This window comes from Hyla sarda, chromosome 2 (assembly GCF_029499605.1).
Source record: "Hyla sarda isolate aHylSar1 chromosome 2, aHylSar1.hap1, whole genome shotgun sequence".
NCBI lineage: Eukaryota > Metazoa > Chordata > Amphibia > Anura > Hylidae > Hyla > Hyla sarda.
In genome coordinates, this window is record NC_079190.1 from 155,566,639 (window position 1) to 155,585,769 (window position 19,131).

General features: G+C 41.9%; 1 protein-coding gene across 4 annotated transcripts in view; it reads right to left on the reverse strand.

Annotated features, from left to right (window-relative positions):
* Positions 1 to 9,994: 9,994 nt before the first annotated feature.
* The window catches only part of TGDS (TDP-glucose 4,6-dehydratase), a 57,398-nt gene continuing 48,261 nt past the window's right edge, over positions 9,995 to 19,131 (reverse strand). For 2 of the 4 annotated variants that reach the window (XM_056555588.1, XM_056555590.1), the window contains 2 exons: positions 18,113 to 18,210; positions 12,102 to 12,563 (listed from right to left, as the gene is read on the reverse strand). In XM_056555588.1, coding sequence (XP_056411563.1) covers positions 12,487 to 12,563; positions 18,113 to 18,210 — 175 coding nt within the window. In that variant the 3' untranslated portion in view covers positions 12,102 to 12,486. Of the gene's footprint in view, positions 10,249 to 12,101; positions 12,564 to 18,112; positions 18,211 to 19,131 lie in introns of those variants that run through there. The other 2 variants (XM_056555589.1, XR_008888531.1) reach the window with 2 other exon arrangements.

Below are 19,131 nucleotides of genomic sequence, written 5' to 3' on the forward strand. Positions count from 1 at the left end.
ATTACAGGACACAATATAGAGGCAGACATTACATTACATTACAGGGCACAATATAGAGGCAGACATTACATTACAGGGCACAATATAGAGGCAGACATTACATTACAGGGCACAATATAGAGGCAGACATTACATTACAGGGCACAATATAGAGGCAGACATTACATTACAGGACACAATATAGAGGCAGACATTACAGGGCACAATATAGAGGCAGACATTACATTACATTACAGGACACAATATAGAGGCAGACATTACATTACATTACAGGGCACAATATAGAGGCAGACATTACATTACAGGGCACAATATAGAGGCAGACATTACATTACAGGGCACAATATAGAGGCAGACATTACATTACAGGGCACAATATAGAGGCAGACATTACATTACAGGGCACAATATAGAGGCAGACATTACATTACAGGGCACAATATAGAGGCAGACATTACATTACAGGGCACAATATAGAGGCAGACATTACATTACAGGACACAATATAGAGGCAGACATTACATTACAGGGCACAATATAGAGGCAGACATTACATTACAGGGCACAATATAGAGGCAGACATTACATTACAGGGCACAATATAGAGGCAGACATTACATTACAGGACACAATATAGAGGCAGACATTACATTATAGACACAATATAGAGGCAGACATTACATTACAGGACACAATATAGAGGCAGACATTACATTACAGGCCACAATATAGAGGCAGACATTACATTACAGGGCACAATATAGAGGCAGACATTACATTACAGGACACAATATAGAGGCAGACATTACATTACAGGGCACAATATAGAGGCAGACATTACATTACATTACAGGACACAATATAGAGGCAGACATTACATTACAGGACACAATATAGAGGCAGACATTACAGGACACAATATAGAGGCAGACATTACAGGACACAATATAGAGGCAGACATTACATTACAGGGCACAATATAGAGGCAGACATTACAGGGCACAATATAGAGGCAGACATTACAGGACACAATATAGAGGCAGACATTACATTACAAGACACAATATAGAGGCAGACATTACAGGACACAATATAGAGGCAGACATTACATTACAGGGCACAATATAGAGGCAGACATTTCAGGACACAATATAGAGGCAGACATTACATTACAGGGCACAATATAGAGGCAGACATTACAGGGCACAATATAGAGGCAGACATTACAGGGCACAATATAGAGGCAGACATTACATTACAGGGCACAATATAGAGGCAGACATTACATTACAGGGCACAATATAGCATACAGTTGAGATATTCACATTCCATTCTGCATTATGACACCATTTGTGGATCAGGAATTTAACCACTTAAGGACCTAGGGCGTATGGATACGCCTTGACGTCCTGGTACTTAAGGACCCAGGGCGTATCCATACGCCCGTGGGAATTTCGGTCCCCGCCGCGCGCCGGGCGGGGACCGGGCCGGGGTGACTGCTGATATCTATCAGCAGGCACCCCGTGCAAATGCCCAGGGGGGTCATCAGACCCCCCCACGTCGGCGATCGGCGCAAATCGCAAGTGAATTCACACTTGCGATTTGCGCCGATTCCGGGTCATACGGGTCTATTGTGACCCGGTGACCCGGAATAGAAGGGGGATCGCGGTTGTCCAAGACACCCACGATCCCCCTGTAGGCATAGGAGTGAGGTGGCAGGGTTGCCACCCCTCCTATCCCTGCTATTGGTCTGCTATTGATCGTCAGAGGCGACGACCAATAGCAGACCGGGGGCGGGGGGGTTAACTTTCGTTTTCCCCGTCCTGCCCACCCACAATAGGCGGGGCAGAACGGGGAACCGAAGGGGACCGGGCGCCGACGTCCACTTACCCGTCCGGAGGCTGCGGCGACGTTGATCGGCGGGCGGCGTCACGTGCTTCTGAAGAGGACGGCTGCCGGGATCCTACGGAAGCCGGTAAGTAGATCTGGAGGGCTACAGTCTGAGACCGTGGTCTCTAACTGTAGCCCTCCAGATGTTGCAAAACTACAACTCCCAGCATGCCCAGACAGCTGTTTGGGCATGCTGGAATATGTAGTTTTGCAACAGCTGGAGGGCTGCAGTTTGAGACCACTATACAGTGGTCTCTAAACTATATCCCTCCAGATGTTGCAAAACTACAACTCCTAGCATGCCCACATAGCTGTTTGTTGTCTGGACATGCTGGGAGTTGTAGTTTTGCAACATCTGGAGGTCCACAGTTTGGAGATCACTGTGCAGTGGTCTAAAAACTGTAGCTCTCCAGATGTTGCAAAACTGCAATTCCCAGCATGCCCAGAAAGCAAACAGCTGTCTCAGCATGCTGGGAGTTGTAGTTGGGTACCTCCAGCTATTGCATAACTACATCTCCCAGCATGCCCTTCGGTGATTAGTACATGCTGGGAGTTGTAGTTTTGCAACAGCTGGAGGCACACTGGTTAGAAAATATTGAGTTAGGTAACAGAACCTAACTGAAGGTTTTCCAACCAGTGTGCCTCCAGCTGTTGCAAAACTACAACTCCCAGCATGCACGGTCTGTCAGTACATGCTGGGAGTTGTAGTTTTGAAACAGCTGGAGGTTTGCCCCCCTCCATGTGAACGTACAGGGTACATTCACATAGGCGGGTTTACAGTAAATTTCCTGCTTCAAGTTTGGGCTGCGTCAAATTTTTTGCCGCAGTGCAAACTCCTAGCGGGAAATTCACCGTAACACGCCAGTGTGAATGTACCCTAAAAACACTACACTACACTAACACCTAATAAAGAGTAAAACACTACATATACACCCCCTTACACTGTCCCCCCCCAATAAACAATTTAAAACGTCTTGTACGGCAGGGTTTCCGAAACGGAGCCTCCAGCTGTTGCAAAACAACAACTCCCAGCATTTCTGGACAGCCACTGACTGTCCAGGCATGCTGGGAGTTTAGCAACAGCTGGAGGCACCCTGTTTGGGAATTACTGGCGTAGAATACCCCTATGCAATCCCTAATTTAGTCCTCAAATGCGCATGGTGCTCTCTTACTTCGGAGCCCTGTCGTATTTCAAGGAAACAGTTTAGGGCCACATATGGGGTATCTCCGTACTCGGGAGAAATTACACTACAAATTTTGGGGGGCTTTTTTTTTCCTTTTACCGCTTGTGAAAAGGAAAAGTTGGGGGCTACACCAGCCTGTTAGTGTAAATTTTTTTTTATTTTTTTACACTAACATGCTGGTGTTGCCCCATACTTTTTATTTCCACAAGTGGTAAAAGGAAAAAAAGACCCCCAAAATTTGTAACGCAATTTCTCCTGAGTACAGAAATACCCCAGATGTGGGCGTAAAATGCTCTGCGGGCACGCACACAACAAGGCTCAGGAGTGAGAGTGCACCATGTACATTTGAGGCCTAAATTGGTGATTTGCACGGGGGTGGCTGATTTTACAGCGGTTCTGACAAACGCAAAAAAAAATAATACCCACATGTGACCCCATTTTGGAAACTACACCCCTCACCGAACGTGACAAGGGGTATAGTGAGCCTGAACACCCCACAGGTGTTTGACGAATTTTCATTAAAGTTGGATGGGAAAATGAAAAAAATTATATTTTTTCACTAAAATGCTGGTGTTACCCTAAATTTTTCATTTTCACATCGGGAAATAGGAAAAAAGCCCCCCCAAATTTGTAAACCCATCTCTTCTGAGTAAGAACATACCCCATATGTGAATTTAAAGTGCTCTGCGGGCGAACTACAATGCTCAGAAGAGAAGGAGCGCCATTGGGATTTTGTAGAGAAAATTTGTCCGGCATTGAAGGCCACATGTGTTTACAAAGCCCCCATAGTGCCAGAACAATGGACCCCCGACACATGTGACCCCATTTTTGAAACTACACCCCTCACGTAATGTAATAAGGGGTACATTGAGAATTTACGCCCCACAGATGTCTGACAGATTTTTGGAACAGTGGTCCGTAAAAATGAAAAATAAACTTTTTCATTTGCACAGCCCACTGTTCCAAAGTCCTGTGGGGTGTAAATACTCACTGCACCCCTTATTAAATTCTGTGAGGGGTGTAGTTTCCAAAATGGGGTCACATGTGGGGGGTTCCACTGTTCTGGCACCACGGGGGGCTTTGTAAACGCACATGGCCCCTGACTACCATTCCAAACTAATTCTCTTTCCAAAAGCTCAATGGCGCTCCTCCTCTTCTGAGCATTGTAGTTCGCCAGCAGAGCATTTTACGTCCTAACATGGGGTATTTCCATACTCAGAAGAAATGGGGTTACACATTTTGGGGGTCATTTTCTCCTATTACCCCTTGTAAAAATGTAAAATTTTGGGGAAAAACTGCATTTTAGTAAAAAAAAAATAATTTTTCATTTACACATCCAAATTTAACGAAAAGTCGTCAAACACCTGTGGGGTGTTAAGGCTCAGCGGACCCCTTGTTACGTTCCTTGAGGGGTGTAGTTTCCAAAATAGTATGCCATGTGGGTATTTTTTGCTGTTCTGGCACCACAGGGGCTTCCTAAATGCGACATGCCCCCAAAAAACCATTTCAGCAAAAGTTGCTTTCAAAAAGCCAAATGTGACTCCTTCTCTTCTGAGCATTGTAGTTTGCCCGCAAAGCATTTTACATCCTAACATGGGGTATTTCCATACTCAGAAGAGATGGGGTTACAAATTTGGGGGGGCATTTTCTCCCATTACCCTTTGTAAAAATGGTAAATTTGGGGGAAAAACTGCACTTTAGTGAAAAATTTTTTTTTTTCATTTACACATCCGACTTTAACGAAAAGTCGTCAAACACCTGTGGGGTGTTAAGGCTCACTGGACCCCTTGTTACGTGCCTTGAGGGGTCTAGTTTCCAAAATGGTATGCCATGTTGGGGTTTTCTGCTGTTCTGGCACCATAGGGGCTTCCTAAATGTGACATGCCCCCCAAAAACCATTTCAGCAAAATTCCCTCTCCAAAATCCTATTGTCGCTCCTTCCCTTCTGAGCCCTCTAGTGCACCCGCCGAACACTTGACATACACATATGAGGTATTTCCTTACTCGAGAGAAATTGGGTTACAAATTTTGGGGGGATTTTTCATCTATTACCCCTTGTAAAAATTCAAAAACTGGGTCTACAAGAACATGCGAGTGTAAAAAATGAAGATTTTGAATTTTCTCCTTCACTTTGCTGCTATTCCTGTGAAACACCTAAAGGGTTAACACACTTACTGAATGTCATTTTGAATACTTTGAGGGGTGCAGTTTTTATAATGGGGTCATTTGTGGGGCATTTCTAATATGAAGGACCTTCAAATCCACTTCAAAACTGAACTGGTCCCTGAAAAATTCTGATTTTGAAAATTTTGTGAAAAATTGGAAAATTGCTGCTGAACTTTGAAGCCCTCTGATGTCTTCCAAAAGTAAAAACATGTCAATTTTATGATGCAAACATAAAGTAGACATATTGTATATGTGAATCAATGTATAATTTATTTGGAATATCCATTTTCCTTACAAGCAGTGAGCTTCAAAGTAAAAAAAAATGCAAAATTTTCAATTTTTTCATCAAATTTTGGAATTTTTCACCAAGAAATGATGCAAGTATCGACAAAATTTTATCACTAACATAAAGTAGAATATGTCACGAAAAAACAATCTCGGAATCAGAATGAAAGGTAAAAGCATTCCAGAGTTATTAATGCTTAAAGTGACAGTGGTCAGATGTTCAAAAAATGGCCGGGTCCTTAAGGTATATTTGGGCTGGGTCCTTAAGGGGTTAAAACCCGCAGTGGATCCGATGTGTAAATGCACCCAAATGGATAATTTCAGCACAGGTCTCTTTCTGCACTAAAGAATAACAATGGGCTAAGGCTGCATTCACACTTCATTTTTACATTACGGTGCCGGATCCGGCTGTGGGAGGGGCAAACTGTGCTCTCCTGTACCCCAGCCAGACCAGCACTGAACTCCATTTACTTTAATGAGCCGACCGGAGTCAAACGGTGACTCCGGTCGGCTCATTTTTGACCAGTATGCGGTTTCGTGACCAGACCTAAAACCATAGTATACTAAGGTTTTATGTCCGGCCATTACCAGCGGGAACCTGCCGTGTATGACACGAGCACCGATCCAATGCTCGCGGTCATACATAGGACGTAAATGTAAATCCTGGTGCGCAAAGTACCGCCAAACCAGCACGAACATTTACATCTGTGGTCGTTAAGGGGTTAATAATCAAACAAGAACTCCCTTCATAAATTTAAACCTGCTGGCATTCTGGAATTCAGAGTAAACTGCCAGTAAGCTTCACGTTCCATGATGGAGCGTTGTATGTCTCCACCTAATGACACTTTCTCAATGGCATATACTGCAATAGAATCCAAGCTTTTATTATGTTCTTGGATGAAATGTGAAGATGCACTTGAGCAGTTCCTGAAACCAGGGCCGGCCTTTGGGGTGTGCGAGCTGTGTCGGCCGCAGGGCGCCCCTGTTGCTCCATCATGGAACGTGAAGCTTACTGGCAGTTTACTCTGAATTCCAGAATGCCAGCAGGTTTAAATTTATGAAGGGAGTTCTTGTTCCTTTTTTTTTTAAACTGGCTTGTCAGTGAGTGACTGCGACTGTCACTCACTGACCGCTGGCGCTGGGTGCCCGCAAGGACTATGACCGGGCCTCATAGTCCGGGGGCCCGCACATTTCTATTTAATTACCTATTTCTAGGGTGCGGGCCTCTTAAGAATCATTGAAGGGCCGGACAGGCCAAGGGCTCATACATCACGTGCCCCGCGCAGGCACGCACATCTACTCCACTCACCTGACCTGTCCCTTCTTACGTCCCCGCACGATCTCCAGCATCCTCCCCCATGCAGTGACAGGAGCAGCAGCCTCACACCACTGCACCGATCCCCGGCAGGGTAAGTAAACTTGTGCGGGGGGGGGGGGGGGGGGAGTTATGGGGGTGATGAGAGGTGCAGGGGGGGGTGATGAGAGTTGCAGGGGGTTATGGGGTTGATAAGAGGTGCAGGGGGAGTTATGGGGTTGATGAGAGGTGCAGGGGGAATTATGGGGGTGATAAGAGTTGCAGGGGGGTGGGGTGATGAGAGGTGCAGGGGGGGGTTATGGGGGTGATGAGAGGTGCAGGGGGAGTTATGGGGGTGATAAAGATGAAACGTGGCTGGGTCTTCAGCATGACAATGATCCCAAACACCAAACACACTGCCCGGGCAACAAAGAAGTGGCGTCATAAGAAGCATTTCAAGGTCCTGGAGTGGCCTAGCAAGTCTCCATATCTCAAGGCCATAGATAACCTTTGGAAGGAGTTGAAAGTCTGTGTTGCCCAGCGACAGCCCCAAAACATCACTGCTCTAGAGGAAATCTGCATGGAGGAATTGGCCAAAATATCAGCAACAGTGTGTGAAAACCTTGTGAAGGCTTACAGAAAACATTTGACTTCTGTCATTGCCAACAAAGGGTATATAACCAAGTACTGAGATGAACTTTTGTTATTGACCAAATACTTATTTTCCACCATAATTTGCAAATAAATTCTTTAAAAATCAAACAATGTGATTTTATGGATTTTTTTCTCATTCTGTCTCTCATAGTTGAAGTATATCTATGATGAAAATTACAGACCTCTCATCTTTTTAACCCCTTAAGGACCAGGCCAATTTTATTTTTGCGTTTTCCTTTTTTCCTCCTTGCCTTCTAAAATCCTTAACTCTTTTATGTTTCCATCTACAGACCCATATAAGGGCTTGTTTTTTGCGTGACCAATTGTACTTTGTAATGAAACCTCTCATTTTACCATAAAATGTACGTGAAACCCAAAAAATTTAACGGGAGGAAATTTAAATGAAAACCACAATTTTGCACATTTTGGAAGGTTTCGTTTTCACACTGTACACTATACGGTAAAAATGACATGTGTTCTTTATTCTGTGGATCAATACGATTAAAATGATACCCATGGCAAGATACTTTAAAATTTTCGTACCGCTTAAAAAAAATCTAAAACTTTTTGTAAAAAAATCAGTAGTCTAAAATCACCCTATTTTGACCACCTATAACTTTTTCATTTTTCAGTATATAGGGCGGTATGAGGGCTCATTTTTTGCCCGGTCATCTGTACTTTTTATCGATACTACATTTGCATATATAAAACTTTTATCATTTATTATACATTTTTTTGGGAATAAAATGTGACAAAAAAGCTGCATTTTATAACTTTTTTTTTTACGTTTATGCCGTTCACTCTACGAGATCATTAACATTATAATTTGATAGTTCGGACATTTACGCACGCGGCGATACCAAATATGTTTATAAAAAAAAATGTTTTCGCTTTTTGGGGGGTAAAATGGGAAAAACTGACAATTTTCAGTTTTATTGGGGGAGGGGATTTTTCACTTTTTATTTCCCCATAGGGGACTATCTATAGCAATCTTTTAATTGCTAATACTGTTCAGTACTCTGCATAAGACATAGCACTGATCAATATTATCGGCTATCTTCTGCTCTGGTCTGCTCGATCTCAGACCAGAGCGGGAGGCGGACGGAGGCAGGTGAGGGGACCTCCGTCGCATTACAGATGATTGGATCACCGCGGCAGTGCTGCGGGCGATTGGATCTTCTATTTTAACGTGCACATTGCCGCAGATGCCGTGATCTGTACTGATCACGGCATCTGAGGGGTTGATGGCAGACACCCACGCGATCGCGGATGTCGGCCATTACCAGCGTAACCTGCCATGTATGACGCGGGAACCGCTCCGACGCTTGCGGTCATACGCAAGATGTAAATGTACGTCCTGGTGCGCAAAGTACCGTGGTCGTTAAGGGGTTAAGTGGGAGAACTTGCACAATCGGTGGCTGACTAAATACTTTTTTGCCCCACTATATAGGATGATACTAGCAGCAGGTAGCATTCAAAAATTGGGATTTATTCACACATTTATATATTCATATTTATTTTTTCTGTTCCAGCAGTCATGAACTTGAACTAATGTTGACCAGTGTTCACTTTGTTTTCAAATGTTTCTATGTGTATTGCTATGTAGTTCCTTCCCCCTATACAGGGGCTGGTTAGCATTTAAACACGATGGGGGAGATTTATCAAAACCTGTGGAGAGGCAAGGTTGCCCAGTTGCCCATAGCAACCAGATGGCATCTTTCATTTTTCACAGGCCTTGTTAGGAATGTAAGAAGCAAGCTGATTGGTTGCTATGGGCAACTTTTACTCTGCACAGGTTTTGATAAATCTCCCCCGATGTGTGTAAGTCTGTATCTTTTGACAAAGAGCGCATGCACTCGAAACGCATCAAGATGTGGTCTTCTGTGTTAAAGCTGTTGCAAGATTTTATTCTACAAGATTTGACAATAAAGCCGTTGTTCTTTTGAAACTGCTGGATCATTCCTTGTTTTTGCTGATTCAAGACACCAAAGTCTGAGTGCCGAATCCGTGCAGAGAACATCTCAGGATGTGAGCTGGACTTTGTTTAAATCTCTTGTCCATGACCCTTGGACAAGCTAATGCTGCCGTGGTACTCATCATTGCCCCACGAAGTATGGGGACCCCTAGGGGTGGGATTTTTTTTAAAATAAAATGTGTTTTTTTTATTTTTAAAGAAGTATATTAGAAAAACTATTGTTTTGTACAACATATAAAAAGTTTTTATATTTGACAGTGCCCATTTAACAAATAAAAGCCCAAAATAAAAACAGTTTTTTTTTCTGTTATGTGATATGACAAAAAATACAAAATTCTACTCTTCTATGGATGCTGTATTATAGTTCCATACTGCACACATACAGTTGCACATGGCAGACTCCTTGCCAACACTTCTAGTCTAAGATAAAAATGTACCCTTGGTGAGGCTATTGGCTAATACACGTGTTGACAAAGAATAATAATAATAATAATGCACCTAGACAAATGTCAGATTGCCACAAACGTCTTCCTGCTCCCTGGAGAAAAATGCTGTAGAACGATATGTATTGAGCATGTAGAAAATGTACCACTTTTATTACTATTATACAAATGTTTATTAGGCATTTAATTAAAAAAAAATGTTTACAATGTAAAAATTACAATAAAATGCTTTTGTTCAGATTGGCCTTCCATTGTACTGGACACAAGCTCCTTCCTGTGCTACAATTTCTTATCCACAGTTCCATACACATACAGGACCAGTAGCAGACCCCCTTCCTCACTTCATGAAACCGTTTACTACAATAGACATATAAAATATAAACAGCAACAGTCAAATAATATAACACTTTAAAAGAGATCGTAGAATTTAACAATTTATAAAGTGCTAATTTTAGGAAATATTTCCCATAATTTATTTTAGAACATCTGTGATAAACTTTAATTTCTGTCAATGAAAAACATTTGATCGCATATTTTTTTTTTTTTTATTGCACAAACACTGAAATGGGTTGGGGAGCAAAAGGGCATGTGGACGTGGCGGTCAAGGGGATTATGCACAAGATAGCACATGGGCTTATAATAGCTGACTGTACTATAAGCCAGTCATACCAGTATACTTTTATAAGGCACATAACCTGCTCTCATAGGTTACAATGGCTCTTGTGATAGGCCACTCATTTCTCCCCTTTCTGGAGAATGACACTGAAGCTCCTGCTCTACCAATGAAAGCTAAAGGGACGTATAGGTCTGGGCTCTATAGACTGTGGGCTCTATAGCGGTTTCTACATTGATCGTTTCCACAATTGAAGCTAACCAATGCCAGACCATATACCGCATATACTCGAGTATAAGCAGAGTTTTTCAGCACGATTTTTCGTGCTGAAAAAGCCCCCCTCGGCTTATACTCAAGTGAACTCTCCGCCTGTCAATCCCTTCTCAGTGGTCTTCAACCTGCGGACCGCCAGATGTTGCAAAACTACAACTCCCAGCATGCCCAGACAGCCATTGGCTGTCCAGGCATGCTGGGTGTTGTAGTTTTGAAAGCTCTGGAGGTCCACAGGTTGAAGACCACAGCGGCTTTCGTCATCATCCAGCCCCCCCCCCCTCGGTGGGAAGGAAGGGTGAGCTGGTCCGAGCCACCTATGCTGCAGGGACTGTCCGGTGAGGAGGGTTAGTTGTTGCGGGCTGTCCATTTTCACCAGGGGGGGGGGGACTAGTGACGTTGCCTTGACGACGACGCACAGGGATGTTCATGCGCAACGTCCCTGTGAGTCGTCGTCAAGGCAACGTCACTAGTCCGGGCCCGAAGCGCGAAGAAGAGGCCCCCCCCGGGTGAAAATGGACAGCCTGCAACGACTATTCCTCCCCACCGGACGGTCCCTGCAGCATAGATGGCCTGGACCAGCTCACCCTAACTTCCTGCCGAGGGGAGGGGAGTACAAAACAAAAGGGGGGGCTGGATGATGACGAAGGCCACAGTGGTCTTCAACCTGCGGACCTCCGGAGGTTTCATGCTGGGAGTTGTAGTTTTGCAACATCTGGAGGTCCGCAGGTTGAAGACCAGTGATGAAGGGATTGACAGGCGGTGATGATGAAGGGGGGGGGGGGATGATGACAGGGGGGATGATTACATGGGGGATGATGTATTTCCCACCCTACACTTATAGTCGAGTCAATAACTTTTCCTGGGTTTTTGGGGTGAAATTAGGGGCCTCGGCTTATATTCGGGTCGGCTTATACTCGAGTATATACGGTACTGTATCAGTGTTTCCCAAACAGGGTGCCTCCAGCTGTTGCAAAACTACAACACCCAGCATGTCCGGACAGCCTTTGGATGTCCGGGCATGCTGGGAGTTATAGTTTTGGAACAGCTGGAGGCACCCTAGTTGGGAAACAATGCTGTATATAAATGCAATTCAATGGCAGTCAAACATTCCAGTGTTGCCGTTCTATAGACTGAGCCATCATGTTAATGGGGAGTACATTTTTTTTTTATTTTTTTTTTAAATCAACTGGTGCCAGAAAGTTAAACAGATTTGTAAATTACTTCTATTAAAAAAAATCTTAATCCTTCCAGTACATTTTAGCGGCTATATACTACAAAGGAAATTCTTTTCTTTTTGAATTTCTTTTTCGTCTTGTCCACAGTGCTCTCTGCTGACACCTGCTGCCCGTATCAGGAACTGTCCAGAGCAGCATAGTTTTGCAATGGGGATTTCTCCTGCTCTGAACAGTTCCTGAAACAGGCATCAGGTGTCAGCAGAGAGCACTGTGGATAAGACAAAAAAGAAATTCAAAAAGAAAAGAATTTCGGCTGTAGCATACAGCTGCTAAAAAGTACTGGAAGGATTAAGATTTTTTTAATAGAAGTAATTTTCAAATCTGTTTAACTTTCTGTCACCAGTTGAAAAAAATAAAATAAATAAAAAAAGTTGAGTACCCCTTTAATGTACTATATTCATTTCTTCCTCAGAGGTAGAAAAAGGATAACTATACTGTCTTGTGTTCCCGTGATTCCTTGCTCCTCCTTTCTTGTTATCCATGACATGGAAATGGTTCTAATGCATTCTCTGCATTCTTCCAGTTGTGGAAATGGTTTTTATACCATTGAACTAAAAGGGAAACAAAATCAAGTTAACAAATATGACTTTTGGAAATCAATGCTATTCAATACCAAACATGTCTATTGTTAATAAAGTTTTTACCTAAAATAAAAATAACCCTGGCATAAAGAAGTTACTGCCTGTGTTATTTACAATGTCTGTATCATGCTAGTGTGAACACCACCTCTCGGTGCCTGCAACTTGGAGAAGTTAGGCGTTATACAGGACACAAACCTGACCCCAGTGTGCTCAGGCAGCACCACTTGTACAGTGTAGTATATGTCTTAAAGGAGTACTCCACTGGAAAACATATATATATATATATATATATATATATATATATATATTTTTTTTTTTTTTTTTACATCAACATGAACTAATGCCTGAACGTTAAACAGATTTGTAAATTACTTCTATAAAAAAAATCTTAATCCTTCCAGTACTTATCAACTGCTGTGTTATCCACAGGAAGTTAGTTCTTTTCTTTTAAATTTCCTTTCTGTCTGGCCACATTGCTCTCTGCTGACACCTCTGTCCATTTTAGAAACTGTCCAGAGTAGGAGAAAATCCCCATGGAAAACCTATCCTGCTCTGGACATTCCCTGACATGGACAGAGGTGTCAGCAGGCAGAAAGGAAATTCAAAAAGAAAAGAACTTCCTATGGATCATACAGCAGCTGATAAGTACTGGAATGATTATGATTTTTTTTTTAATAGAAGTAATTTACATTTCTGTTTCACTTTCTGGCACCAGTTTACTTAAAAAAATAAAATAAAAAATAATAATTCCAGTGGAGTACCCCTTTAACCCCTTAAGGACGCAGGACGTAAATGTACGTCCTGGTGTGGTGGTACTTAACGCACCATGACGTACATTTACGTCCTAAGCATAACCGCGGGCATCGGAGCGATGCCCGTGTCATGCGCGGCTGATCCCGGCTGCTGATCGCAGCCAGGGACCCGCCGGCAATGGCCGACGCCCGCGATCTCGCGGGCGTCCGCCATTAACCCCTCAGGTGCCGGGATCAATACAGATCCCGGCATCTGCGGCAGTGCGCGATTTGAATGAATGATCGGATCGCCCGCAGCGCTGCTGCGGGGATCCGATCATTCATAACGCCGCACAGAGGTCCCCTCTCCTTCCTCCGTGCGGCTCCCGGCGTCTCCTGCTCTGGTCTGTGATCGAGCAGACCAGAGCAGAAGATGACCGAAAACACTGATCTGTTCTATGTCCTATACATAGAACAGATCAGTATTAGCAATCATGGTATTGCTATGAATAGTCCCCTATGGGGACTATTCAAGTGTAAAAAAAAAAATGTAAAAAAATGTAAAAGTTAAAAAAAAGTGAAAAATCCCCTCCCCCAATAAAAAAGTAAAACGTCCGTTTTTTCCTATTTTACCCCCAAAAAGCGTAAAAATTTTTTTTTATAGACATATTTGGTATCGCTGCGTGCGTAAATGTCCAAACTATTAAAATAAAATGTTAATGATCCCGTACGGTTAACGGCATGAACGGAAAAAAAAAAAAAAAGTCCAAAATTCCTACTTTTTTAATACATTTTATTTAAAAAAAATTATAAAAAATGTATTAAAAGTTTTTTATATGCAAATGTGGTATAAAAAAAAAGTACAGATCATGGCGCAAAAAATGCGCCATACATTTTATGATATAATGAGTTATGTCATTACAAAGGACAACTGGTCGCGCAAAAAACAAGCCCTCATACTTGTCTGTGGATGAAAATATAAAAGAGTTATGATTTTTAGAAGGCGAGGAGGAAAAAATGAAAACGTAAAAATTAAATTGTCTGAGTCCTTAAGGCCAAAATGGGCTGAGTCCTTAAGGGGTTAAATATAAAGAGTGGAAGGATGACAAATGCAATACACAAATAGAAGGTGTCCGAGTACAGGCTCTAAAAGTCTGTGTACTATACATAATGCATAACAAGATGCTATATGACATGAGCTCACATCATGGCCCAGAGTACTCAGTCGGCTTGAAACCAAAACTATCTGGTGCTGCCCATAACCAATCACAGCTCAGCTTTCATTTTACCAGAGCTCATTAAGATATAAAAGCTGAGCTGTGATTGGTTGTTATGGGCAACACCAGACAGTTTAGGTTTTAGGCAGATTGATATATATACATTTCTCAAATACAGATATCATAAATGCATAGGACTAAAAAGAATGAGGGGAACGCTTTTTGTCCGGAATAACCCTTTTTATTACCAAATATGTATAATTTTTAACAATGTTGCATCTTTAAAGGGTTAATAAAATATTTTTTTCTATATTTTGGTGGATGTTAAACTTCCCAGTAAAAAGCATTTTACCCATTAGCTTGCAGCCAGTGTAGGACATTAAGTAAAACCACAACACTACGTCACATTATCAGTGCACAACAGTGTATTGTGCTGTCTAGTTCTTTCTGCGATTATGGATTTCATATCACATTTGCCCCATTTCAATTCCCATGCAATTGTCTAACAAAATCCTAAAGTTACTACATGACTACCATGAGCTAAAAATAAAAAAAAGAAATTAAGGAGTACGACACAAGGGATACATTTTTTATGTATATAAATATGGTCCATAAATAAAGATGTTGCACTTCTCTCCCGATAATCGCACCATGGAAGGAATGGGGCATGGAAACATTTTTTATTATAAGTTTTTCTGGGAATCCTTCATTTTTGATTGTGTATTAATGTTTAAGTACCATCATAACCATGATTCAAAAAGCCCAAAACTCATAAGCTCCTCTGAAGGTATAAAAGACAGATGATGACTAGAAGTAATTTCTGCTCGCAACCATTAAAGGGGTACTCCGGTGGAAAACATTTTTTTTTTAATCATCTGGTGCCAGAAAGTTAAACATATTTGTAAATGACTTCTATTAAAAAATCTTTGCCCTTCCAGTACCTTTTAGCAGCTGTATGCTACAGAGGAAATACTTTTCATTTAGAATTTCTTTTTTTTGTCTTGTACGCAGTTCTCTCTGCTGACACCTGATGCCTGTATCAGGAACTGTCCAGAGCAGGAGAAAATCCCTATAAAAAACCTCTCCTGCTCTGGACAGTTCCTGACACGGACAGAGGTGTCAGCAGAGAGCACTGTGGACAAGACAAAAAGAAATTAAAAAAGAAAAGAATTTCGTCTGTAGCATTCAGCAGCTAATAAGTACTGGAAGGGTAAAGATTTTTTAATAGAAGTCATTTACAAATCTGTTTAACTTTCTGACACCAGTTGATTTAAAAACATTTTTTCCACCGGATTACACCTTTAATTGGATAGAGAAGTGAATGTTAGACTTAAGAATTCTAAGAAAGTAATAAAGACAGAAAAAAAATGTATAAAAGTATGAAGTGTTGTAGAGAAACAATAATGACTAGATGGTGTAAACCTGTAGTATTGTGTAGAGATACAGAGAAACATACACGGAGCACTCACCAGGTAAGCTTGATAGATCTTTATTTCAATATAATCCAAACAAATAAAAATCTTGTTCAGTGGGGAGCGGAGGCAGTAGATCTTCTATCAAGCTTACCTGGTGAGTGCTCCGTGTATGTTTCTCTGTATCTCTACACGTTACTGGAATCTATGTCTCACATGTAGCACCTCCACAACTGATTTATTATTATCTATACATCCTCCTATCTGTTTGAACTGACTTTATTCATTTTGGGACCAGTGCCAGGTATTTGTTCACTTGAATTTCTGATATAAACCTGTAGTATTGTTTAACCTTTTTACTGCCAGGATGCATTAAAATCTAACACAGTTAAGTTTTACATCTTTATTTGCTTCCCAGTACAGAGCATGCTTGACAAAGACCTACTGTGGTCAAACCATTGCACTCTGTACCGGGATGCTAATAAAGATGTGAAAGTTTATTCTGTTGGACTTTCTATCTGGACATTTATGGTGGCCGGTTTTGGGACTACTGGTATCAGGATGCACATCAGCAGACCTCTACAAAGAAGCTGTAAGCTAATATTGGTGCTGCTGAAACACTCTTTATCTGCAAGATGTATTAAAGGAGTAGTTTACTGCCAAATAAGAAAAAGAAAATAAACTTCTTTGAAAAAGACTCCCTTCTTTGAAAAAGCCACGGTACGCTGGCGAAACGTTAGCAGGAGGGGCTATAATGTTTTTATATAACGGCATCCTAGTGACACAAGAGTAATACTGTAATTGGGTGGGAGTTCTTTCTAGTCAGTAGTGGTAGCACTGTCTGTAAGAACTAGATTTTCCCACAGTGACACTGGTCACAAAGCACATTGGAAGTATTGATCCATTTGTAGTCACAGAGTGGATGACCGGACTTTTTAACATTTTTTCACTATGGTACCAAAAAGCACAATTTATAATTAAGTAGTTGTAATCAAAGTTAAGTTTTAATAATTTAGTTAAGTGGTCTCTAGTTTAGGGCAGTCCTTGGGGACTTGTCCCTAAAATTGTAATTTTCATTGTTTGGCCCTGAGACACTTAGGAGTATTTGATTGGTTTGATTGTTTTCCTATGCGGCCCGATACCGGAGTTCTGCCTAAAAATCTGAATATGTAAATGAAGTGATTTGGTGTACTGGGGCATTCTCAGCTCCTCAGTGGACTCTTCTGCCCGCCCAGCTCCACCCACATTATTACCATCATTAAAGGTCCTTCAGCCACATTCTCTTCTATCCTGCACTGCTGATCTCCAGCCTCACGGGTACTGATCACATGATTGTCACCACAGATCCTACACCTCCAGCATGCAGTAGATACAGAGCCAGTCCTGGTCAGGCAGTCTCTGCTGTTCTACTCCTGCTGAGTAGAATTGACATGTTCCCTGCATAGGGCGGAGTCGTGCAGCCAGTGCACCAAAGAACTTCGATTACATATTTGGATTTCTCGGCATACTTAGTGAAAAAAAAAAATGTCAGCTTTGGAATAAGCATCACCTGCACTACTATCCTGTACCAGCAGGTTAGTGCCGGTGGCGCTGGTGATAGATTTCCTTTAAAGGGGTTTCCCATAATGGATAGTGATCATCTATTAGCAAGATAGGTGATAAATGTCTGATCCCTGGGGACCTCAGTATTTTACACTGCGCCAGAGGACCCCTTTAGATGTGCCTGCTCTGAGCAGCTATACGCCACTACGAGCAGACACACTGCGATGTTGGAGTCGCTGCGCGCACGCACATTATACTCTGCACATCGCAGCTGCTCTCGGCCTAGCTCAGGGAGCAGGGGGCACAGACGTGATGTGTGCGCGAGTACACCGCACATGCGCGCAAATCGCAGCAGTGTGTCTGCTCATAGCGGCGTATTGCTGCTCCGAGCAGGCAAATCCAAAGGCACCCTGTAGCGGTCCTTCAGCGGTGGTTCTGCAGCATAAAATACGCTGTGGATCCGCTCGTCTGAACGTACCCTAAAAGGTACTTGAAAGAAAGCCCCAGGTTAACAAGAGGATTATGAAAAACAGTGGCTGATTTTCAGCTCAGTGCAGGGTCTGGAACTTTTTCTTTGGAAAAAAAAAAAATAATAATATAGAAAATATACAACATACTTGTTCTTTCAATGCCTTCCTTCCACTGTACTTTTGGTCTCCATCCCAGGCTGTGCATTTTTTCAGACTTCATCAAATAACGAAGATCATTGACAGGTCTTAAAAGACAGAATATATGATATAATATACACATACACACACGCATTTATACACTATGGGGGATATTTATCAATGTTGGTGTAAGGTAGTAAAGATTTCACCCATGTTTGCTTGGTGTATTTTTATGCAGTTTCTCAAAATGGTGCACAGACAGATAAATTCTGCACAAATTTTAAAAACCAGTGAGCTGCTGAGCAAGGTTTCAGGTTTATGCTCTGACACATTTGTACATGTCCTATTAGGTGGTCTAAGTTTGCACAAAAAAAGTAGGCTTTGCGCACATAATAAATTCATGCCAAAAAGAACACAGAAAAAAGCCGCAAAAATGGCAACTGCACAAAATTTTGTGCCTAAAATAAATGAGAAAAAAGGTGTACTACCAATGATAGATGTCCTCCTATATATACTATTTCAATATATACTCAATTCAACTCCATAAGATTGGGTTACAGGGCACACCATCATATGTTATACATAAATATTAAAAGAATCATTTAATTTCATCCTAAATAAAGAAGCTGAGTTACCAATAAACCCGGAACATTTTTTTATTTGGAAATGTTATAATGATAAAAAAAAAATTAAGTAGTACTCCACTGAAAATGTATTTTCTCAAATCAACTGGTGCCAGAAAGTTAAACAGATTTGTAAATTACTTCTATTAAAAAATCTTAATCCTTCCAGTAGTTATCAGCTGCCGAATGATCCACAGGAAGTTCTTTCCTTTTTGAATTTCCTTTCTGTCTGAACACAGTGCTCTCTGCTGACACCTCTGTCCATTTTAGGAACTGTCCAGAGCAGGAGCAAATCCCCATAGAAAACCTATCCTGCTCTGGACAGTTCCTAAAATGGACAGAGGTGTCAGCAGAGAGCACTGTGGTCAGACAGAAATGAAAATTCATCTAGGAATGCTTGGACCT